Below are 24,165 nucleotides of genomic sequence, written 5' to 3'. Positions count from 1 at the left end.
ACAGTACGTCTGCATTACAGGTGATAGCTGAAATCCATTTAGTATCGCCCCTGCGATCTGCTTTGAGTCCTTGTTGTAGTGCTGTTATGTCATTTGACTTGTATTCCTCTGTACATGCTGACATTATTTTGTCCATTTCTGCTGGTTTGCGGGACAGGAAGTCAGCGTCTCGGTTCACTTTACCAGGCCTGTACTTCAGAGTGAAGTGAAAATCCGCTAGTTCTGAGACCCAGCGATGTCCCACCGCATTCAGTTTAGCGCTCTTCATCACATATGTCAAGGGATTGTTATCGCTGTATACTGTAAAATGGGGTGCATTCAGGAGGTAATCTCGAAATCGCTCAATGACAGCCCACTTCAGAGCTAAAAACTCAAGCTTCCCGGAGTGAAGTCTGTAATTTTTTTCAGCTGGAGTGAGTGTCCGTGAACCGTAGCCGATGACTCTAAGTACTCCCTCCTGCCGTTGACACAAGACAGCCCCAAGACCCCCCTCTGACGCATCCACCTGTAACACAAATGGTTTTTCGAGGTCTGGGTAAGCCAGTACTGGTGGATCTGATAAAGCATCCACAAGACTCTCCAGCGCCTGCTGTTGTGATGCTGTCCATTCCACAGATTGAGATGATGGCAACTGTGAAGAATTTTTTTTTGATGACTTGTTCCTCGTCTTTGGGTGTGCTAACAAGTCATAAAGTGGTTTGGCAATCCTCGAGAAGTCAACAATAAATGATCGGTAGTAGCCTAAAAAGCCTACAAGGGATCTTACTTCTCTGACTGTTTTGGGGTTTGACTTTTTCAGAGCTTGAACAGCTTCCACTTCTTTTGGGTTCAACCGATATCCATCCTTTGAAATGACTCGACCAACATAGCATACTTCCCTTTTAAAGAAATCACATTTATTTGCTCTGAGTTTGATTCCACACTCCCTCTGTCTTTGCAAGACTTTTCTCACATTCTCCACATGTTGGTCAAAGTCTTGGCTAAAAACTAAAATGTCATCAAGGTAAGGCACGCACACTTCATCCCTGAGGTCCCCAAGGCAACTTTCCATATACCTCTGGAAGGCAGCTGGGGCATTTGTTAGTCCAAAGGGTATCCTCAGCCATTCATAAAGGCCCCATGGCGTGATGAAGGCAGTGCATGCTCGGCTCTCCGGACTAATAAAGCCCTGATGGTAGGCTTTGCCTTGATCTAAAACTGTGAACCAGGAGTTTCCACCAAGATTTTCCAGGATTTCTTGTATCCTTGGAATCGGATGTCTGTCAGGGTGTGTCTTTTCATTTAATTGCCTATAGTCCACACAGAGTCGAATGGTAGAATCTTTTTTTCTCTCTATTACTATTGGTGATGAGTACGAAGAAGTTGACTCCTGTATCCATCCTCTACTGAGTAAATCTTGAATGTGTTTTTTCACTTCTTGGTACAAATGTCGAGGGATTGAATTGTATGTTTTTGTCACTGGAACACTGTCTTTGAGATGTATTTTCATCTGCAGGTCGGGTATGCACCCTGTATCCCACTCATTTTGTGCAAAAACATCACTTTCCTCCCTTAGCATCTTTCTCACTTTGTCTTGTTGTTCTATTGTTAGGTGTGAAATATAAACTGGCGGATCCCATGTTTGGTTATAAGGTTTCCCTTCATTTTCTGGCGTCACTTTCATATCTTTGGTATGTGAATGTCTATTTTCACTTTGTGGACTCTTTGTGACTTCTTTTGTCTCTTGTATTTTATCCACTGTGTAAATGGGCCAAGTATTGTCCTGTTTTGTAGTCTCATCTCATTGTCTGTGTTGTATTAGTTGCTGTTGTATTTGTACTCCTTCTGGACATGGTGTGTTTTCATTTGGTTCTAATATTGCGTATTGTCCTTTTAGCACATTCTTTCTGACTTTCCCACCAATCACTTTGAACATTTGACGTTTTGGGATAATAACATCGTGTCTCCCTAGCCTTACTATTTGATTTTCCCACATAGCTCTACTTAACACAGAAAACACTGCTTTTGCCTTTTTGTGACTTACATCTAATGCTGATCCAAGACTACATAGAAACTTGTGGGAGAGCGTTCTATCTGCTGATATGTTAGTCTTGGCGAGCTCCTCTATGACATTGAACCCCACTATTGGCTTGGTGATTGGCTGAGAGCTTACAAGAAATGGCACTAACAGCTCACTGTCTCTGTCCTCTGTAAGGCTGAACTTTACTCCCACCCAACCCTCATAAGGTATCTCAGTCCCATTTGCTGCGGAGAGATCTAACATACCCTCATCAAGAAGCTCTTCCACTGATCGAACCTCGGCGTCCGGTAGATGTTCTCTTCTCCAGTTTAAATCCGCAATTGACACTTGTGATCCTGTGTCTCAGAGGGCTGTGACAAGAACACCTCCAATGTTGCACTGGACAAGGCTTTTGCGTCCTATTAGTTTTGCTGTCTTTTCTTGTTTTTTTGACATGGGCACTTCCTTTTGTGGAACAACATTGTCAATATAATTTATAGTATGGACTTCAATTTTATTGACATTCACTGTTGCATCTTTTTTTTTCCGACAACCAATAGCCCAATGTTCGCCGCTTCCACACTTGTAGCAATGTGTGCATTTTCCTTCTGGGTTTAACTGTTCACATTGATGACATTTTCTCGGGCTCCTTCTCACAACGCTTGGATAGTATTGTTTGCGTTTTATGTCTTTGTCATCAGTTTTCACTTTCGTCTGAGTCAAATTAGCGACTTGTGCGGAAAGATTTTGGATGGCATCACAAATAACTTTGTTATTGGTTTCCAGCTTTTCCACAATAGGATTTGACTTTACTGTCTGGTTTTTGTTTCTTTTTGAGCTCTCATTATTTTCATGTTTACAGTCGTCGCCTTCCTGAACTGAAGCCACTTTAATGTTCTTTTGTCTGGTTGACAATTTACTCCTTCTTTCAAGTTCAACACTGTAGGCTGCACTCATTTTTTCCAATAGTATTTCATCCTCTACAGATATATCCTGTAGGTAAGGTTGAATGTCCATCATCACCGCATCATCCTGCAACCCAGTCAGAATAGTCTGCAAAAACTGTGTCTGCACCAGCTCAGGATTGTATTTCAGTCCAACTTTGGTTCTGTCAGATGCAGCCATCGCTTTTTGCCTAAGGTCCATTGTGCGTATGAGAAACTGAACAGGAGTTTATTTGGGATCTTGCACTGCACGTGTCAAGGCAAGATAGAGTTCTGTTGCATCTTTCTCTATGAAGTGTGTCCTAAGCATTTGCCTGAGAGAGTTTAAGGATAGTTCTGTTCTATTCTCTAGATAACTTTTTAATTTCACATCAGGTGCAATGGCTTGGATCACTGCTTCAACAATTTCATCCTCATCATATCCTTTTTTTAGTCCACGTTCAATTTGTCTTTCAAGGCTTGTAAAGTTCAGTTTATTCTTTTGTCCAACATCACCGATTTGTCCAATAATCCGAAAGTCCTTTCTGTAGATAGGGTGTAAGTTCAGTTTGTCTTTACCTTGCCACGACTCCCTTTCAGAGCTCATTGAGCCACCCGACCTCTGTGGTAGTACAACTGTCAGTGTAATACCGGTTTCTGCCGGCAGAGGTTGCTCAACGACCACTTGTGGTTCGGCCGCGGTGCTCTGTGACGTAGCACCCACCAAGTCGCTTGTGCCAGTTCTCTTGTCCATGTCCTCTATTAAATCATTAATGGTTAACAGCACTGATAATCCACTGTCCTCCAAAGACGTAACATCCTCGCTTTCCAGGTGTCTAAGCATCTGCCTTCTTATTAACCGACATGACGACTTTGCCTCCTCACTCAGCTGTAGGCCTAACGCTTCGCTTAGGGCCTCTAGCTCGTCCCGTGACAAGGTCAAAAGCTTTTTCTCAATGTCAGCCAGTAGAGATTCCCACTCACTGTTCATGGTGCTTTGGCTTTGCTCGATCCACCCCTTGAAAAGATGTATGTCTGTTTCTTCCTCCGGCTATGCGTCGGAACCGCCGCGTTGCTATTTAGCTTAGCCGCTTAGCATATTTGCTTAGCTCACCTTGCTCCGCCGAGTAATCCTCTTCATAAAAAAAAACTTCTCATTACAGAGAACTTTCGCTGAACCGGACGGAAACACCAAAATTTATGTTGCACCCTTAAAACAACTTAAGGAGATTCCACACAGATCTTCATTTTTGTGCAACTATATTAGAACAAAACCCACGGTTCGAGCGTACAGCGTGTGTAGTTTTTTTAATTATCCAACAAAACTGGTCATGAACTTTCTACGTCATGTCGCTCTTAAAGAAATAGTACTATATATCAAAATATATGAAATAGAATAAGGTAACTTAAGTGTATATTTAAACATAAACTAAACAAACTGTTCAGACCACTACTAAATTAAATGAGTGCTTGACCCATGACATCAATACACCATCACTTAGGCATTATTACATTCTGAACATATTTTCAGGGTGTTACACAAACACAAAGTTCAAGTTTACAGTTGTGGTTTATTCTTTATGAATACAATATGCTATAAAAGTTTGTGAATACGATTTCTATGAGAATACGAATTTACATCAGCGACTTGGTGTCACGTGATCTCAGGCTCAGGATATAGTGGGTGGAGTTATACAATGATGTACAATAGGTGGCAGTGTGCACTTCTGAATTTGTTGCGAACCGCCAGCAGAAGAAGAGAAGAAGAAGAAGTAGCAGCACTAGCGCCAAAAGAAGGGACCAAGAGCATATATTAACGACATTAAGACATATATAAACTTTTCAACATTACCTGACTTTGTACCGTAGTCTCTTGGTCCGTTCTTTTGGCGCTAGTGCTGCTTCTTCTTCTTCTTCTGCTGGCGGTTTAGGATTTTACTTATGCACAACTATTGACTAATATGCACACATTTCCGTCTTTACATACACGTTGTTTTTGAAAGCGTTCTTACCCCATACTTTTGCATCTAGATTTTCAGTATTTCCTCTGGTCATTTTTTCCAGCACAAAGCAAACAATTCATATTTCCCAAAACTTTATTTAAAGGCAACAAAATCACAAAACGTATGTATATACATAACCTATGACAATCCAACAAGATCTTAAGTGAAGCTTTGATTAACAAAAACAATTAAAAATGTCCCACCAGAGAAAAACTGTAAATGACAAGCTACATCAATTTCAAAATTTGTACATAATCTAAACCAGTTCAGATTTTATATTAGGGAAAAGAAACACAATAATGTTGATGATGAATTCTCCGTCATTTTACTCTTCCAGTGGTTTCATGGTCTTGAAGAAACAATTTTTAATGAAAACTGTGGCGGCAAATTATATTTTCTGAAGAGCTGGATTTAAAAACACAAAAATACATGGGTCAAAGGGTAATAAAGACATAAACATCAAATGAAGTCAAAAAGTTGAAAGTAATACTGGTCTCACCTCTACCAAAGCATCTTCAACCTCTGATTCTGACATTGTGCTGCGACGTCTTAACCTCAAGTTCACTGACAAAACATAGTCTGTTGACAAGAAAATACACAATTCTAAGTAAAATAAAATTTTATAACATGATAGAAATCCAATAAACTGCATAAAAAAGCATGATATAATAATTGTTTTTACATAAAATATAAATGTCTGCAACTCAAATATTTCTAAATAAAAATATCATTATTTAAATAAGAAAAAGAAAAAGCAAGAAAAGACAACAAATTAATTTACTCACTTGGACCTGTTTGTTGGTTGTTTTTTGTTGACATAAAAAGAAAGGAAAACATTTAGGTTTGAATTCAGATCTTTTTCCTTAATTTAAATCCCAACATGTTAACTAATCCATATTAAAATGAGAATCAATTGAAGAACCACTGAAAGATACTGCTCAGCACATAATGATTGTGGGTGCTGCAAAGAAGACTTTAAACAACAGTTTCTAGCTTCACAAATCATTCACAAAGAGCTACAGTGAAATTCAAGCCATTAAAACCAATTCAACTTTCAATTCATGACAAATAATAATTAGATCTGTTGCACATCATGCTGATGTTAAACATCTTACCAGTAGCTGCAGCAATGCTGACTCCACTGCTACTGATGTTCTCAAACACAGAGAAGAGAGTGAATGTGTAGTTTGTACGAGCAGTGAGAGATGAGACTGTGTGAGTTACTGGTCCATCTCCATCTGGTGCTCTGATGAATGTTTCTGTGCCGTTAAACTGGAGAACAAAGCTGGTGATGTTCACTTTATTCCAACGCAGAGTGATACTGGTCTCATTTTGTGCTGATGGTCTGAAGCCTTTTGCATTTGAAGGAGCTGGAAAAATGATACCCAAGTTACAAACAGATCACCACCATATCTACATTTCTGGTTATACAATAATTTTACTTTGCTGTAGATTGTTTTTAGTTTTTTTACTACCTCCATATCAAAACTAACCGAGCTGTTAATGAACTAATTTTAAACGCCATTATTTCAGGTTAAGATACCTTTAGAATAGAGTGCAATAAGGCTATATATGAAATCAAGTTTAGGGACTGAACCACATGTTAATTGGCTTTGAATGTTGTACGTAAAGATAAAAAAGAGAAAAGAATGGACATACTTATGAAACAATGGTCAGGAGGATCTTACCAGTTACTATGATAATGCTGACTCCACGGCTTCTCATGTTGTCAAACACAGAGAAGAGAGTGAATGTGTATTTAGTTCCAGCAGTGAGAGATGAGACTGTGTACGTTACTGGTCCAGCTCCATCTGGTGCACTGATGTATCTCTCTAAACCGTTAAACTGGAGAACAAAGCTGGTATTGTTGTTGATTTTATTCCACTGCAGAGTGATGCTGGTCTCATTCTGTCCTGATGTTGTGAAGTCTTCTATATTTTGAGGAACTGTCAGAGAAAGCAATAAAACCTGGGATAGTCAGTTCAGCACAAAGTAGGCTAAAAATACATCATGAATCCATTATAATTGTATATCAAACACAAACATGTTGCTGCCATTAAAATGGAAAGTAAATTTACAGTTACTGAAGAAACCCATTCACACATTTTCATATGTGTGATGTGGATGAACCCTTGGAACAAAAGCATTCTTATGAATGACAGCTGCATTAGGTGTGTGTATTATCCATGTGTCACTGTTTGTGTGAATGAAAGTATACACAATCTGTCATTGAATATATAAAGCATGTGCTGAGTATTTACCCCTGGGATAGTCTGAGGAAGGCAATCATGTAATCGTAGCTGAGAGCAGAAATAGTGTGTAAATGAAAAAGAGGACGTAGTAATTAATACACTTAGGGTAGGAATTCAAGTTGAAACCTGGTAAAAATGCAAGAGATGGAAAATTCACAAAGAAGTTGCAATACTGAATTTAAATGCAAGATGATCCTAATAGATATGTATAAAAATAGGGAGATTGGGTATTCAATGCACAAAAGAAGAACTTTTAGGGTTGTGTCACTGAAACATTCTGCCTGTGGTGCAAAGATGAGAACCTGTTAGCGCCTCATTCCTCTAGAAAATCGTTTCTGTTAAATGCCTCTGTTTTTACCACTAATATAGCTGTAAGTCTTTTGAACATTTTTAAGTTCTTATTGGTCCTTGAGCCAGAAGATCTAAAGTGATCTAGACTTAATGCGTGTCCTACAACATGTATGATGGATTTATTGTCATTATCCTACCAGTAACAGCTGGGAGCTGAACTCCACTACTTCTGACGTTCTCAAACACAGAGAAGAGAGTAAATGTGTATCTAGTTCCAGCAGTGAGAGATGAGACTGTGTGAGTTACTGGTCCATCTCCATCTGGTGAACTGATGTTTGTCTCTGTGTCGTTAAACTGGAGAACAAAGCTGGTGTTGTTGTTGACTTTATTCCACTGCAGAGTGATGCTGGTCTCATCTTGTTTTGATGCCCTGAAGCCTTCAGCATTTTCAGGAGCTAAGAAGAACAATAAGATTAGAAGTTATTCAATTTATAGTCTCAGATTCTGACAACAGAAATTATTCTGTGCTTTTAACTGTTAAGATTAATGCATGTAATAGTCGTTTCAATGTGAGATGTTCAGATATCAAGTCAGAACTCTCCAACATAACTAACTGTGAAACATTTCAAAGCTTTAATGAAAGTAAATATCTTACCAGTCACTGCAGCAATGCTGACTCCACTGCTTCTGATGTTCTCAAACACAGAGAAAAGAGTGAATGTGTATCTAGATCCAGCAGTGAGAGATGGGACTGTCAGAGCTAGTGGTCCATTTCCAGTTGGTGCCGCTACATTCAACTCTGTTCCATTATATCGGAGGTTGAAGCTGACATTGTTATTGACTGGATCCCACTGTAGAGTGATACTGGTCTCATCCTGTCTCAACGATCTGAAGCCTTCTGCATTTTGAGGGGCTGAAAGAAATCAAAATGATCTAAGTTTTCTCTTAATTTCATTCAACTCGTGACGTCAGCAGCTTTCAATCCCTGCTGGTTGAAGCCTCTATTTTCTGGTTGTTGTTTCTCTCTCAGCGCTATGAAACTCTTTCAACATCTACTAACAATCTGGTAATAAATTCCCTGATTATAACCAAGGTGCCTCAAAGGACGGTTAAAGATTTGGGAAGTAAAATAGTTTTCCTTGATTGTTGACATATTAACGTGCTGAATATTCTTACCAGTAACAGCTGGGAGCTGAACTCCACTGCTTCTGACGTTCTCAAACACAGAGAAGAGAGTGAATGTGTATCTAGTTCCAGCAATGAGAGATGAGACTGTGTGAGTTACTGGTCCATCTCCATCTGGTGAACTGATGAATGTTTCTGTGCCGTTAAACTGGAGAACAAAGCTGGTGTTGTTGTTGACTTTATTCCACTGCAGAGTGATGCTGGTCTCATCTTGTGATGATGGTCTGAAACCTTCTGCATTTTCAGGAGCTACAAGAGAAAATAAAAGATACAAGTTGTTAACAGCTAAATAATATGTATTATTTTGAAATTGCTCTCTTTATTTAGCGTGTTTTGAGATTGACATCAAAACATTCATGTGAGATCTGAGTATATTCTTAGCATCTAACTGGATGAAATAAATAACTGAGAAAACTAGTCTAAACCCACGTAAAAACTGTTCATTTGCTTCATTGTTTCATTAAAGACTCGTCTAATTGGATGGACGGATGGACAATTTGACCTTTCTCATCTCTTTCAACTTATTTCAGTGGGACAACTCCTGACTTTACTTTTTTGGTTCTTTATTGTTGTAGTTTTGCTTGGTTTAAGGTTCCACTCACCCTGGAAATAATTGATTTATTCCGGTATAACAGTACTGTGAATATTTGAAAGGACAGGTTCAAACCCCTGCTGGTTCCAACTAATGCTTTCTGGTTGTTTGCTCTCACCAAACACTGTAAAAATCTTAGTGAACAATGGCAATCTTGGTGATAAATCTTTTGTTCTCAACTACGGGGCACCATCAGGACCTTCAAGATCTGCTAGACACAAAACATTAGTTTAATTGTTGACACTTTAATTAAATAAAGTCTCTCACCAGTAACAGCTGGGAGCTGAACTCCACTGCTTCTGACGTTCTCAAACACAGAGAAGAGAGTAAATGTATATTTAGTTCCAGCAGTGAGAGATGAGACTGTGTGAGTTACTGGTCCATCTCCATCTGGTGAACTGATGAATGTTTCTGTGCCGTTAAACTGGAGGAAAAAGCTGGTGTTGTTGTTGACTTTATTCCACTGCAGAGTGATGCTGGTCTCATCTTGTGATGATGGTCTGAAGCCTTCAGCATTTAAAGGAGCTGAGACAAAATAAAAGTCGATTACTTTATGAAATATGTTTTAAATTATCAGCCTATAAAAGTTTTATATAACATAAAATACATGAAACTAGTAAAAATGTTATACTATATTAAGTAAACTAGTGACTACGTTAAAAAGGAAACATCAGGAAGAAACAACACTTCATTGAATTCTAGTAGAGGAAACAAGTCTGGTTATGAAAAGAATAATACGTTCAGATTTTATACAATGCAAGAAAGAAGGATTCGAGTGAAGTTTTCAGATATGCTGCCAAAACAAAACAAAGTTTGATTTTCAACCTTGTTGCATAATACACATCCTCATATAAGAAATGCTCCTGAAGTCTCTGATTAAATTATTTCAGCAAGTAGACAAAGAATATGTATGTAGACACTGTAAGTAATGTTTTATCTTTTAACCACCAATGTCTCTAGTTCTTTAAGACAAAATCACAGAGTTGCTATCAATATGAATATCTGTGGCTCACTGGATTTTATTAACAGCAGAAAGGAACTGGTTCATAATCTCTAAAGTACATAGAAAATATGAGTTTAGTGTAAAACTAAGAGTTATCTCACCAGTAGCAACGGTGATGTTTACAGCACTGCTTCTAACATTCATAAACACATGGTAGAGTATGAATGTATATCTAGTTCCAGCAGTGAGAGATGAGACTGTATGGTTCACTGGTCCATCTCCATCTGGTGAACTGATGTTTGTCTCTGTGTCGTTAAACTGGAGAACAAAGCTGGTGTTGTTGTTGACTTTATTCCACTGCAGAGTGATGCTGGTCTCATCTTGTTTTGATGATCTGAAGCCTTCAGCATTTTCAGGAGCTAAGAAGAACAATAAGATTAGAAATTATTCAACATATAGTCTCAGATTCTGACAACAGAAATTATTCTGTGCTTTTAACTGTTAAGATTAATGCATGAAATAGTCGTTTCAATGTGAGATGTTCAGATTTCAAGTCAGAACTCTCCAACAACATAACTAACTGTGAAACATTTCAAAGCTTTAATGAAAGTAAATATCCTACCAGTCACTGCAGCAATGCTGACTCCACTGCTTCTGATGTTCTCAAACACAGAGAAAAGAGTGAATGTGTATCTAGATCCAGCAGTGAGAGATGGGACTGTCAGAGTTACTGGTCCATTTCCAGTTGGTGCCGCTACATTCAACTCTGTTCCATTATATCGGAAGATGAAGCTGACAATGTTATTGACTGGATCCCACTGTAGAGTGATACTGGTCTCATCCTGTCTCAACGATATGAAGCCTTCTGCATTTTGAGGGGCTGAAAGAAATCAAAATGATCTAAGTTTTCTCTTAATTTCATTCAACTCGTGACGTCAGCAGCTTTCAATCCCTGCTGGTTGAAGCCTCTATTTTCTGGTTGTTGTTTCTCTCTCAGCGCTATGAAACTCTTTCAACATCTACTAACAATCTGGTAATAAATTCCCTGATTATAACCAAGGTGCCTCAAAGGACAGTTAAAGATTTGGGAAGTAACATAGTTTGCCTCGGTTGTTGACATATTAACGTGCTGAATATTCTTACCAGTAACAGCTGGGAGCTGAACTCCACTACTTCTGACGTTCTCAAACACAGAGAAGAGAGTAAATGTGTATCTAGTTCCAGCAGTGAGAGATGAGACTGTGTGAGTTACTGGTCCATCTCCATCTGGTGAACTGATGAATGTTTCTGTGCCGTTAAACTGGAGGACAAAGCTGGTGTTGTTGTTGACTTTATTCCACTGCAGAGTGATGCTGGTCTCATTTTGTGATGATGGTCTGAAACCTTCTGCATTTTCCGGAGCTACAAGAGAAAAGAAAAGATACATGTTGTTAACACCTAAATAATATGTATTATTTTGAAATTGCTCTCTTTATTTAGCGTGTTTTGAGATTGACATCAAAACATTCATGTGAGATCTGAGTATATCCTGAGCATCTAACTGGATGAAATAAATAACTGAGAAAACAAGTCTAAACCCACGTAAAAACTGTTCATTTGCTTCATTGTTTCATTAAAGACTCGTCTAATTGGATGGACGGATGGACAATTTGACCTTTCTCATCTCTTTCAACTTATTTCAATGGGACAACTCCTGACTTTACTTTTTTGGTTCTTTATTGTTGTAGTTTTGCTTGGTTTAAAGTTCCACTCACCCTGGAAATAATTGACTTATTCCGGTATAACAGTACTGTGAATATTTGAAAGGACAGGTTCAAACCCCTGCTGGTTCCAACTAATGCTTTCTGGTTAGTTTGCTCTCACCAAACACTGTAAAAATCTTAGTGAACAATGGCAATCTTGGTGATAAATCTTTTGTTCTCAACTACGGGGCACCATCAGGACCTTCAAGATCTGCTAGACACAAAACATTAGTTTAATTGTTGACACTTTAATTAAATAAAGTCTCTCACCAGTAACAGCTGGGAGCTGAACTCCACTACTTCTGACGTTCTCAAACACAGAGAAGAGAGTAAATGTGTATCTAGTTCCAGCAGTGAGAGATGAGACTGTGTGAGTTACTGGTCCATCTCCATCTGGTGAACTGATGAATGTTTCTGTGCCGTTAAACTGGAGGAAAAAGCTGGTGTTGTTGTTGACTTTATTCCACTGCAGAGTGATGCTGGTCTCATCTTGTGATGATGGTCTGAAACCTTCAGCATTTAAAGGAGCTGAGACAAAATAAAAGTCGATTACTTTATGAAATATGTTTTAAATTATCAGCCTATAAAAGTTTTATATAACATAAAATACATGAAACTAGTAAAAATGTTATACTATATTAAGTCAACTAGTGACTAAGTTAAAAAGGAAACATCAGGAAGAAACAACACTTCATTGAATTCTAGTAGAGGAAACAAGTCTGGTTATGAAAAGAATAATACGTTCAGATTTTATACAATGCAAGAAAGAAGGATTCGAGTGAAGTTTTCAGATATGCTGCCAAAACAAAACAAAGTTTGATTTTCAACCTTGTTGCATAATACACATCCTCATATAAGAAATGCTCCTGAAGTCTCTGATTAAATTATTTCAGCAAGTTGACAAAGAATATGTATGTAGACACTGTAAGTAATGTTTTATCTTTTAACCACCAATGTCTCTAGTTCTTTAAGACAAAATCACAGAGTTGCTATCAATATGAATATCTGTGGCTCACTGGATTTTATTAACAGCAGAAAGGAACTGGGTCATAATCTCTAAAGTACATAGAAAATATGAGTTTAGTGTAAAACTAAGAGTTATCTCACCAGTAGCAACGGTGATGTTTACAGCACTGCTTCTAACATTCATAAACACATGGTAGAGTATGAATGTATATTTAGTTCCAGCAGTGAGAGATGAGACTGTATGGTTCACTGGTCCATCTCCATCTGGTTCACTGATTAATGTCTCTGTGTCGTTAAACTGGAGAACAAAGCTGACGTTGTTGTTGACTTTATTCCACTGCAGAGTGATGCTGGTCTCATCTTGTTTTGATGATCTGAAGCCTTCAGCATTTTCAGGAGCTATTAAGAACAATAAGATTAGAAATTATTCAACATAGAGTCTCAGATTCTGACAACAGAAATTATTCTGTGCTTTTAACTGTTAAGATTAATGCATGAAATAGTCGTTTCAATGTGAGATGTTCAGATTTCAAGTCAGAACTCTCCAACAACATAACTAACTGTGAAACATTTCAAAGCTTTAATGAAAGTAAATATCTTACCAGTCACTGCAGCAATGCTGACTCCACTGCTTCTGATGTTCTCAAACACAGAGAAAAGAGTGAATGTGTATCTAGATCCAGCAGTGAGAGATGGGACTGTCAGAGTTACTGGTCCATTTCCAGTTGGTGCCGCTACATTCAACTCTGTTCCATTATATCGGAGGATGAAGCTGACATTGTTATTGACTGGATCCCACTGTAGAGTGATACTGGTCTCATCCTGTCTCAATGATCTGAAGCCTTCTGCATTTTGAGGGGCTGAAAGAAATCAAAATGATCTAAGTTTTCTCTTAATTTCATTCAACTCGTGACGTCAGCAGCTTTCAATCCCTGCTGGTTGAAGCCACTATTTTCTGGTTGTTGTTTCTCTCTCAGCGCTATGAAACTCTTTCAACATCTACTAACAATCTGGTAATAAATTCCCTGATTATAACCAAGGTGCCTCAAAGGACGGTTAAAGATTTGGGAAGTAAAATAGTTTGCCTTGATTGTTGACATATTAACGTGCTGAATATTCTTACCAGTAACAGCTGGGAGCTGAACTCCACTGCTTCTGATGTTCTCAAACACAGAGAAGAGAGTAAATGTGTATCTAGTTCCAGCAGTGAGAGATGAGACTGTGTGAGTTACTGGTCCATCTCCATCTGGTGAACTGATGAATGTTTCTGTGCCGTTAAACTGGAGAACAAAGCTGATGTTGTTGTTGACTTTATTCCACTGCAGAGTGATGCTGGTCTCATCTTGTTCTGATGGTCTGAAACCTTCTGCATTTTCAGGAGCTACAAGAGAAAAGAAAAGATACATGTTGTTAACAGCTAAATAATATGTATTATTTTGAAATTGCTCTCTTTATTTAGCGTGTTTTGAGGTTGACATCAAAACATTCATGTGAGATCTGAGTATATCCTGAGCATCTAACTGGATGAAATAAATAACTGAGAAAACTAGTCTAAATCCACGTAAAAACTGTTAATTTGCTTCATTGTTTCATTAAAGACTCGTCTAATTGGATGGACGGATGGACAATTTGACCTTTCTCATCTCTTTCAACTTATTTCAATGGGACAACTCCTGACTTTATTTTTTGGGTTCTTTATTGTTGTAGTTTTGCTTGGTTTAAAGTTCCACTCACCCTGGAAATAATTGACTTATTCCGGTATAACAGTACTGTGAATATTTGAAAGGACTGGTTCAAACCCCTGCTGGTTCCAACTAATGCTTTCTGGTTGTTTGCTCTCACCAAACACTGTAAAAATCTTAGTGAACAATGGCAATCTTGGTGATAAATCTTTTGTTCTCAACTACGTGGCACCATCAGGACCTTCAAGATCTGCTAGACACAAAACATTAGTTTAATTGTTGACACTTTAATTAAATAAAGTCTCTCACCAGTAACAGCTGGGAGCTGAACTCCACTACTTCTGACGTTCTCAAACACAGAGAAGAGAGTAAATGTGTATCTAGTTCCAGCAATGAGAGATGAGACTGTGTGAGTTACTGGTCCATCTCCATCTGGTGAACTGATGAATGTTTCTGTGCCGTTAAACTGGAGGAAAAAGCTGGTGTTGTTGTTGACTTTATTCCACTGCAGAGTGATGCTGGTCTCATCTTGTGATGATGGTCTGAAACCTTCAGCATTTAAAGGAGCTGAGACAAAATAAAAGTCGATTACTTTATGAAATATGTTTTAAATTATCAGCCTATAAAAGTTTTATATAACATAAAATACATGAAACTAGTAAAAATGTTATACTATATTAAGTCAACTAGTGACTAAGTTAAAAAGGAAACATCAGGAAGAAACAACACTTCATTGAATTCTAGTAGAGGAAACAAGTCTGGTTATGAAAAGAATAATACGTTCAGATTTTATACAATGCAAGAAAGAAGGATTCGAGTGAAGTTTTCAGATATGCTGCCAAAACAAAACAAAGTTTGATTTTCAACCTTGTTGCATAATACACATCCTCATATAAGAAATGCTCCTGAAGTCTCTGATTAAATTATTTCAGCAAGTAGACAAAGAATATGTATGTAGACACTGTAAGTAATGTTTTATCTTTTAACCACCAATGTCTCTAGATCTTTAAGACAAAATCACAGAGTTGCTATCAATATGAATATCTGTGGCTCACTGGATTTTATTAACAGCAGAAAGGAACTGGGTCATAATCTCTAATGTACATAGAAAATATGAGTTTAGTGTAAAACTAAGAGTTATCTCACCAGTAGCAACGGTGATGTTTACAGCACTGCTTCTAACATTCATAAACACATGGTAGAGTATGAATGTATATTTAGTTCCAGCAGTGAGAGATGAGACTGTATGGTTCACTGGTCCATCTCCATCTGGTGAACTGATGAATGTCTCTGTGTCGTTAAACTGGAGAACAAAGCTGGTGTTGTTGTTGACTTTATTCCACTGCAGAGTGATGCTGGTCTCATCTTGTTTTGATGCCCTGAAGCCTTCAGCATTTTCAGGAGCTATTAAGAACAATAAGATTAGAAATGATTCAACATAGAGTTTCAGATTCTGACAACAGAAATTATTCTGTGCTTTTAACTGTTAAGATTAATGCATGAAATAGTCGTTTCAATGTGAGATGTTCAGATTTCAAGTCAGAACTCTCCAACAACATCACTAACTGTGAAACATTTCAAAGCTTTAATGAAAGTAAATATCTTACCAGTCACTGCAGCAATGCTGACTCCACTGCTTCTGATGTTCTCAAACACAGAGAAAAGAGTGAATGTGTATCTAGATCCAGCAGTGAGAGATGAGACTGTCAGAGTTACTGGTCCATTTCCAGTTGGTGCCGCTACATTCAACTCTGTTCCATTATATCGGAAGATGAAGCTGACATTGTTATTGACTGGATCCCACTGTAGAGTGATACTGGTCTCATCCTGTCTCAATGATCTGAAGCCTTCTGCATTTTGAGGGGCTGAAAGAAATCAAAATGATCTAAGTTTTCTCTTAATTTCATTCAACTCGTGACGTCAGCAGCTTTCAATCCCTGCTGGTTGAAGCCTCTATTTTATGGTTGTTGTTTCTCTCTCATCGCTATGAAACTCTTTCAACATCTACTAACAATCTGGTAATAAATTCCCTGATTATAACCAAGGTGCCTCAAAGAACGGTTAAAAATTTGGGAAGTAAAATAGTTTGCCTTGCTTGTTGACATATTAATGTGCTGAATATTCTTACCAGTAACAGCTGGGAGCTGAACTCCACTACTTCTGATGTTCTCAAACACAGAGAAGAGAGTAAATGTGTATCTAGTTCCAGCAGTGAGAGATGAGACTGTGTGAGTTACTGGTCCATCTCCATCTGGTGAACTGATGAATGTTTCTGTGCCGTTAAACTGGAGGAAAAAGCTGGTGTTGTTGTTGACTTTATTCCACTGCAGAGTGATGCTGGTCTCATCTTGTGATGATGGTCTGAAACCTTCAGCATTTAAAGGAGCTGAGACAAAAGTACAGTCGATTACTTTATTAAATATGTTTTAAATTATCAGCCCATAAAAGTTTTATATAACATAAAATACATGAAACTAGTAAAAATGTTATACTATATTAAGTAAACTAGTGACTAAGTTAAAAAGGAAACATCAGGAAGAAACAACACTTCATTGAATTCTCGTATAGGAAACAAGTCTGGTTATGAAAAGAATAATACGTTCAGATTTTATACAATGCAAGAAAGAAGGATTCGAGTGAAGTTTTCAGATATGCTGCCAAAACAAAACAAAGTTTGATTTTCAACCTTGTTGCATAATACACATCCTCATATAAGAAATGCTCCTGAAGTCTCTGATTAAATTATTTCAGCAAGTAGACAAAGAATATGTATGTAGACACTGTAAGTAATGTTTTATCTTTTAACCACCAATGTCTCTAGTTCTTTAAGACAAAATCAAAGAGTTGCTATCAATATGAATATCTGTGGCTCACTGGATTTTATCAACAGCAGAAAGGAATTGGGTCATAATCTCTAATGTACATAGAAAATATGAGTTTAGTGTAAAACTAAGAGTTATCTCACCAGTAGCAACGGTGATGTTTACAGCACTGCTTCTAACATTCATAAACACATGGTAGAGTATGAATGTATATTTAGTTCCAGCAGTGAGAGATGAGACTGTATGGTTCACTGGTCCATCTCCATCTGGTGAACTGATGAATGTCTCTGTGTCGTTAAACTGGAGAACAAAGCTGGTGTTGTTGTTGACTTTATTCCACTGCAGAGTGATGCTGGTCTCATCTTGTTTTGATGCTCTGAAGCCTTCAGCATTTTCAGGAGCTAAGAAGAACAATAAGATTAGAAATTGTTCAACTTATAGTCTCAGATTCTGACAACAGAAATTATTCTGTGCTTTTAACTGTTAAGATTAATGCATGTAATAGTCGTTTCAATGTGAGATGTTCAGATTTCAAGTCAGAACTCTCCAACATAACTAACTGTGAAACATTTCAAAGCTTTAATGAAAGTAAATATCTTACCAGTCACTGCAGCAATGCTGACTCCACTGCTTCTGATGTTCTCAAACACAGAGAAGAGAGTGAATGTGTATCTAGATCCAGCAGTGAGAGATGGGACTGTCAGAGCTAGTGGTCCATTTCCAGTTGGTGCCGCTACATTCAACTCTGTTCCATTATATCGGAGGATGAAGCTGACATTGTTATTGACTGGATCCCACTGTAGAGTGATACTGGTCTCATCCTGTCTCAACGATCTGAAGCCTTCTGCATTTTGAGGGGCTGAAAAAAATCAAAATGATCTAAGTTTTCTCTTAATTTCATTCAGCTCGTGACGTCAGCAGCTTTCAATCCCTGCTGGTTGAAGCCTCTATTTTCTGGTTGTTGTTTCTCTCTCAGCGCTATGAAACTCTTTCAACATCTACTAACAATCTGGTAATAAATTCCCTGATTATAACCAAGGTGCCTCAAAGGACGGTTAAAGATTTGGGAAGTAACATAGTTTGCCTTGCTTGTTGACATATTAATGTGCTGAATATTCTTACCAGTAACAGCTGGGAGCTGAACTCCACTACTTCTGACGTTCTCAAACACAGAGAAGAGAGTAAATGTGTATCTAGTTCCAGCATTGAGAGATGAGACTGTGTGAGTTGCTTGTCCATCTCCATCTGGTGAACTGATAAATGTTTCTGTTCCGTTAAACTGGAGAACAAAGCTGGTGTTGTTGTTGACTTTATTCCACTGCAGAGTGATGCTGGTCTCATCTTGTTCTGATGGTCTGAAGCCTTCTGCATTTTCCGGAGCTACAAGAGAAAAGAAAAGATACAAGTTGTTAACAGCTAAATAATATGTATTATTTTGAAATTGCTCTCTTTATTTAGCGTGTTTTGAGATTGACATCAAAACATTCATGTGAGATCTGAGTATATCCTGAGCATCTAACTGGATGAAATAAATAACTGAGAAAACAAGTCTAAATCCACGTAAAAACTGTTCATTTGCTTCATTGTTTCATTAAAGACTCATCTAATTGGATGGACGGATGGACAATTTGACCTTTCTCATCTCTTTCAACTTATTTCAATGGGACAACTCCTGACTTTATTTTTTGGGTTCTTTATTGTTGTAGTTTTGCTTGGTTTAAAGTTCCACTCACCCTGGAAATAATTGACTTATTCCGGTATAACAGTACTGTGAATATTTGAAAGGACAGGTTCAAACCCCTGCTGGTTCCAACTAATGCTTTCTGGTTGTTTGCTCTCACCAAACACTGTAAAAATCTTAGTGAACAATGGCAATCTTGGTGATAAATCTTTTGTTCTCAACTACGGGGCACCATCAGGACCTTCAAGATCTGCTAGACACAAAACATTAGTTTAATTGTTGACACTTTAATTAAATAAAGTCTCTCACCAGTAACAACTGGGAGCTGAACTCCACTGCTTCTGACGTTCTCAAACACAGAGAAGAGAGTGAATGTATATTTAGTTCCAGCATTGAGAGATGAGACTGTGTGAGTTACTGGTCCATCTCCAGCTGGTGAACTGATGAATGTTTCTGTGCCGTTAAACTGGAGGAAAAAGCTGGTGTTGTTGTTGACTTTATTCCACTGCAGAGTGATGCTGGTCTCATCTTGTGATGATGGTCTGAAGCCTTCAGCATTTAAAGGAGCTGAGACAAAATAAAAGTCGATTACTTTATGAAATATGTTTTAAATTATCAGCCTATAAAAGTTTTATATAACATAAAATACATGAAACTAGTAAAAATGTTATACTATATTAAGTAAACTAGTGACTAAGTTAAAAAGGAAACATCAGGAAGAAGCAACACTTCATTGAATTCTAGTAGAGGAAACAAGTCTGGTTATGAAAAGAATAATACGTTCAGATTTTATACAATGCAAGAAAGAAGGATTCGAGTGAAGTTTTCAGATATGCTGCCAAAACAAAACAAAGTTTGATTTTCAACCTTGTTGCATAATACACATCCTCATATAAGAAATGCTCCTGAAGTCTCTGATTAAATTATTTCAGCAAGTAGACAAAGAATATGTATGTAGACACTGTAAGTAATTTTTTATCCTTTAACCACCAATGTCTCTAGTTCTTTAAGACAAAATCAAAGAGTTGCTATCAATATGAATATCTGTGGCTCACTGGATTTTATCAACAGCAGAAAGGAATTGGGTCATAATCTCTAATGTACATAGAAAATATGAGTTTAGTGTAAAACTAAGAGTTATCTCACCAGTAGCAACGGTGATGTTTACAGCACTGCTTCTAACATTCATAAACACATGGTAGAGTATGAATGTATATCTAGTTCCAGCAGTGAGAGATGAGACTGTATAATTCACTGGTCCATCTCCATCTGGTGAACTGATGTTTGTCTCTGTGTCGTTAAACTGGAGAACAAAGCTGGTGTTGTTGTTGACTTTATTCCACTGCAGAGTGATGCTGGTCTCATCTTGTTTTGATGCCCTGAAGCCTTCAGCATTTTCAGGAGCTAAGAAGAACAATAAGATTAGAAGTTATTCAATTTATAGTCTCAGATTCTGACAACAGAAATTATTCTGTGCTTTTAACTGTTAAGATTAATGCATGTAATAGTCGTTTCAATGTGAGATGTTCAGATATCAAGTCAGAACTCTCCAACATAACTAACTGTGAAACATTTCAAAGCTTTAATGAAAGTAAATATCTTACCAGTCACTGCAGCAATGCTGACTCCACTGCTTCTGATGTTCTCAAACACAGAGAAAAGAGTGAATGTGTATCTAGATCCAGCAGTGAGAGATGGGACTGTCAGAGCTAGTGGTCCATTTCCAGTTGGTGCCGCTACATTCAACTCTGTTCCATTATATCGGAGGTTGAAGCTGACATTGTTATTGACTGGATCCCACTGTAGTGTGATACTGGTCTCATCCTGTCTCAACGATCTGAAGCCTTCTGCATTTTGAGGGGCTGAAAGAAATCAAAATGATCTAAGTTTTCTCTTAATTTCATTCAACTCGTGACGTCAGCAGCTTTCAATCCCTGCTGGTTGAAGCCTCTATTTTCTGGTTGTTGTTTCTCTCTCAGCGCTATGAAACTCTTTCAACATCTACTAACAATCTGGTAATAAATTCCCTGATTATAACCAAGGTGCCTCAAAGGACGGTTAAAGATTTGGGAAGTAAAATAGTTTTCCTTGATTGTTGACATATTAACGTGCTGAATATTCTTACCAGTAACAGCTGGGAGCTGAACTCCACTACTTCTGACGTTCTCAAACACAGAGAAGAGAGTGAATGTGTATCTAGTTCCAGCAATGAGAGATGAGACTGTGTGAGTTACTGGTCCATCTCCATCTGGTGAACTGATGAATGTTTCTGTGCCGTTAAACTGGAGAACAAAGCTGGTGTTGTTGTTGACTTTATTCCACTGCAGAGTGATGCTGGTCTCATCTTGTGATGATGGTCTGAAACCTTCTGCATTTTCAGGAGCTACAAGAGAAAATAAAAGATACAAGTTGTTAACAGCTAAATAATATGTATTATTTTGAAATTGCTCTCTTTATTTAGCGTGTTTTGAGATTGACATCAAAACATTCATGTGAGATCTGAGTATATTCTTAGCATCTAACTGGATGAAATAAATAACTGAGAAAACAAGTCTAAATCCACGTAAAAACTGTTCATTTGCTTCATTGTTTCATTAAAGACTCATCTAATTGGATGGACGGATGGACAATTTGACCTTTCTCATCTCTTTCAACTTATTTCAGTGGGACAACTCCTGACTTTACTTTTTTGGTTCTTTATTGTTGTAGTTTTGCTTGGTTTAAGGTTCCACTCACCCTGGAAATAATTGATTTATTCCGGTATAACAGTACTGTGAATATTTGAAAGGACAGGTTCAAACCCCTGCTGGTTCCAACTAATGCTTTCTGGTTGTTTGCTCTCACCAAACACTGTAAAAATCTTAGTGAACAATGGCAATCTTGGTGATAAATCTTTTGTTCTCAACTACGGGGCACCATCAGGACCTTCAAGATCTGCTAGACACAAAACATTAGTTTAATTGTTGACACTTTAATTAAATAAAGTCTCTCACCAGTAACAGCTGGGAGCTGAACTCCACTGCTTCTGACGTTCTCAAACACAGAGAAGAGAGTAAATGTATATTTAGTTCCAGCAGTGAGAGATGAGACTGTGTGAGTTACTGGTCCATCTCCATCTGGTGAACTGATGAATGTTTCTGTGCCGTTAAACTGGAGGAAAAAGCTGGTGTTGTTGTTGACTTTATTCCACTGCAGAGTGATGCTGGTCTCATCTTGTGATGATGGTCTGAAGCCTTCAGCATTTAAAGGAGCTGAGACAAAATAAAAGTCGATTACTTTATGAAATATGTTTTAAATTATCAGCCTATAAAAGTTTTATATAACATAAAATACATGAAACTAGTAAAAATGTTATACTATATTAAGTAAACTAGTGACTACGTTAAAAAGGAAACATCAGGAAGAAACAACACTTCATTGAATTCTAGTAGAGGAAACAAGTCTGGTTATGAAAAGAATAATACGTTCAGATTTTATACAATGCAAGAAAGAAGGATTCGAGTGAAGTTTTCAGATATGCTGCCAAAACAAAACAAAGTTTGATTTTCAACCTTGTTGCATAATACACATCCTCATATAAGAAATGCTCCTGAAGTCTCTGATTAAATTATTTCAGCAAGTAGACAAAGAATATGTATGTAGACACTGTAAGTAATGTTTTATCTTTTAACCACCAATGTCTCTAGTTCTTTAAGACAAAATCACAGAGTTGCTATCAATATGAATATCTGTGGCTCACTGGATTTTATTAACAGCAGAAAGGAACTGGTTCATAATCTCTAAAGTACATAGAAAATATGAGTTTAGTGTAAAACTAAGAGTTATCTCACCAGTAGCAACGGTGATGTTTACAGCACTGCTTCTAACATTCATAAACACATGGTAGAGTATGAATGTATATCTAGTTCCAGCAGTGAGAGATGAGACTGTATGGTTCACTGGTCCATCTCCATCTGGTGAACTGATTAATGTCTCTGTGTCGTTAAACTGGAGAACAAAGCTGGTGTTGTTGTTGACTTTATTCCACTGCAGAGTGATGCTGGTCTCATCTTGTTTTGATGATCTGAAGCCTTCAGCATTTTCAGGAGCTAAGAAGAACAATAAGATTAGAAATTATTCAACATAGAGTCTCAGATTCTGACAACAGAAATTATTCTGTGCTTTTAACTGTTAAGATTAATGCATGAAATAGTCGTTTCAATGTGAGATGTTCAGATTTCAAGTCAGAACTCTCCAACAACATAACTAACTGTGAAACATTTCAAAGCTTTAATGAAAGTAAATATCCTACCAGTCACTGCAGCAATGCTGACTCCACTGCTTCTGATGTTCTCAAACACAGAGAAAAGAGTGAATGTGTATCTAGATCCAGCAGTGAGAGATGGGACTGTCAGAGTTACTGGTCCATTTCCAGTTGGTGCCGCTACATTCAACTCTGTTCCATTATATCGGAAGATGAAGCTGACAATGTTATTGACTGGATCCCACTGTAGAGTGATACTGGTCTCATCCTGTCTCAACGATATGAAGCCTTCTGCATTTTGAGGGGCTGAAAGAAATCAAAATGATCTAAGTTTTCTCTTAATTTCATTCAACTCGTGACGTCAGCAGCTTTCAATCCCTGCTGGTTGAAGCCTCTATTTTCTGGTTGTTGTTTCTCTCTCAGCGCTATGAAACTCTTTCAACATCTACTAACAATCTGGTAATAAATTCCCTGATTATAACCAAGGTGCCTCAAAGGACAGTTAAAGATTTGGGAAGTAACATAGTTTGCCTCGGTTGTTGACATATTAACGTGCTGAATATTCTTACCAGTAACAGCTGGGAGCTGAACTCCACTACTTCTGACGTTCTCAAACACAGAGAAGAGAGTAAATGTGTATCTAGTTCCAGCAGTGAGAGATGAGACTGTGTGAGTTACTGGTCCATCTCCATCTGGTGAACTGATGAATGTTTCTGTGCCGTTAAACTGGAGGACAAAGCTGGTGTTGTTGTTGACTTTATTCCACTGCAGAGTGATGCTGGTCTCATTTTGTGATGATGGTCTGAAACCTTCTGCATTTTCCGGAGCTACAAGAGAAAAG

General features: G+C 37.8%; 1 protein-coding gene across 1 annotated transcript; it reads right to left on the bottom strand.

Moving 5' to 3' along the window:
- Positions 1–5,000: 5,000 nt before the first annotated feature.
- LOC124880307 (tenascin-like) lies at positions 5,001–23,525 on the bottom strand. Its single transcript, XM_047385353.1, has 28 exons — positions 23,516–23,525; positions 22,912–23,169; positions 22,075–22,332; positions 21,207–21,464; positions 20,686–20,943; positions 20,228–20,485; positions 19,391–19,648; positions 18,523–18,780; positions 18,002–18,259; positions 17,544–17,801; positions 16,707–16,964; positions 16,186–16,443; positions 15,725–15,982; positions 14,888–15,145; positions 13,499–13,756; positions 13,038–13,295; positions 12,201–12,458; positions 11,332–11,589; positions 10,811–11,068; positions 10,350–10,607; positions 9,513–9,770; positions 8,124–8,381; positions 7,666–7,923; positions 6,614–6,871; positions 6,041–6,295; positions 5,711–5,716; positions 5,425–5,504; positions 5,001–5,330 (listed from the first exon to the last, which is right to left on the bottom strand). The coding sequence occupies exons 1-28, from the start codon at positions 23,523–23,525 to the stop codon at positions 5,268–5,270; spliced, it is 6,348 nt and encodes a 2,115-aa protein (XP_047241309.1). The 3' UTR covers positions 5,001–5,267.
- Positions 23,526–24,165: the final 640 nt, after the last annotated feature.

Source organism: Girardinichthys multiradiatus, chromosome 14 (genome assembly GCF_021462225.1).
Source record: "Girardinichthys multiradiatus isolate DD_20200921_A chromosome 14, DD_fGirMul_XY1, whole genome shotgun sequence".
NCBI classification, from domain to species: domain Eukaryota; kingdom Metazoa; phylum Chordata; class Actinopteri; order Cyprinodontiformes; family Goodeidae; genus Girardinichthys; species Girardinichthys multiradiatus.
Note: the sequence above shows the minus strand (reverse complement) of the source record. Positions and strands in the feature narration are given on the sequence as shown.

What these genes read in the sequence shown, in the direction of transcription:
- LOC124880307 (XM_047385353.1), bottom strand. An exon ending in AAACATCACCGTTGCTACTG is followed by an intron (nt 19,649 to 20,227) that starts GTGAGATAACTC and finishes ATTTTGTCTCAG; the next exon opens with CTCCTTTAAATGCTGAAGGC. An exon ending in TCAGCTCCCAGTTGTTACTG is followed by an intron (nt 18,781 to 19,390) that starts GTGAGAGACTTT and finishes TTTCTCTTGTAG; the next exon opens with CTCCGGAAAATGCAGAAGGC.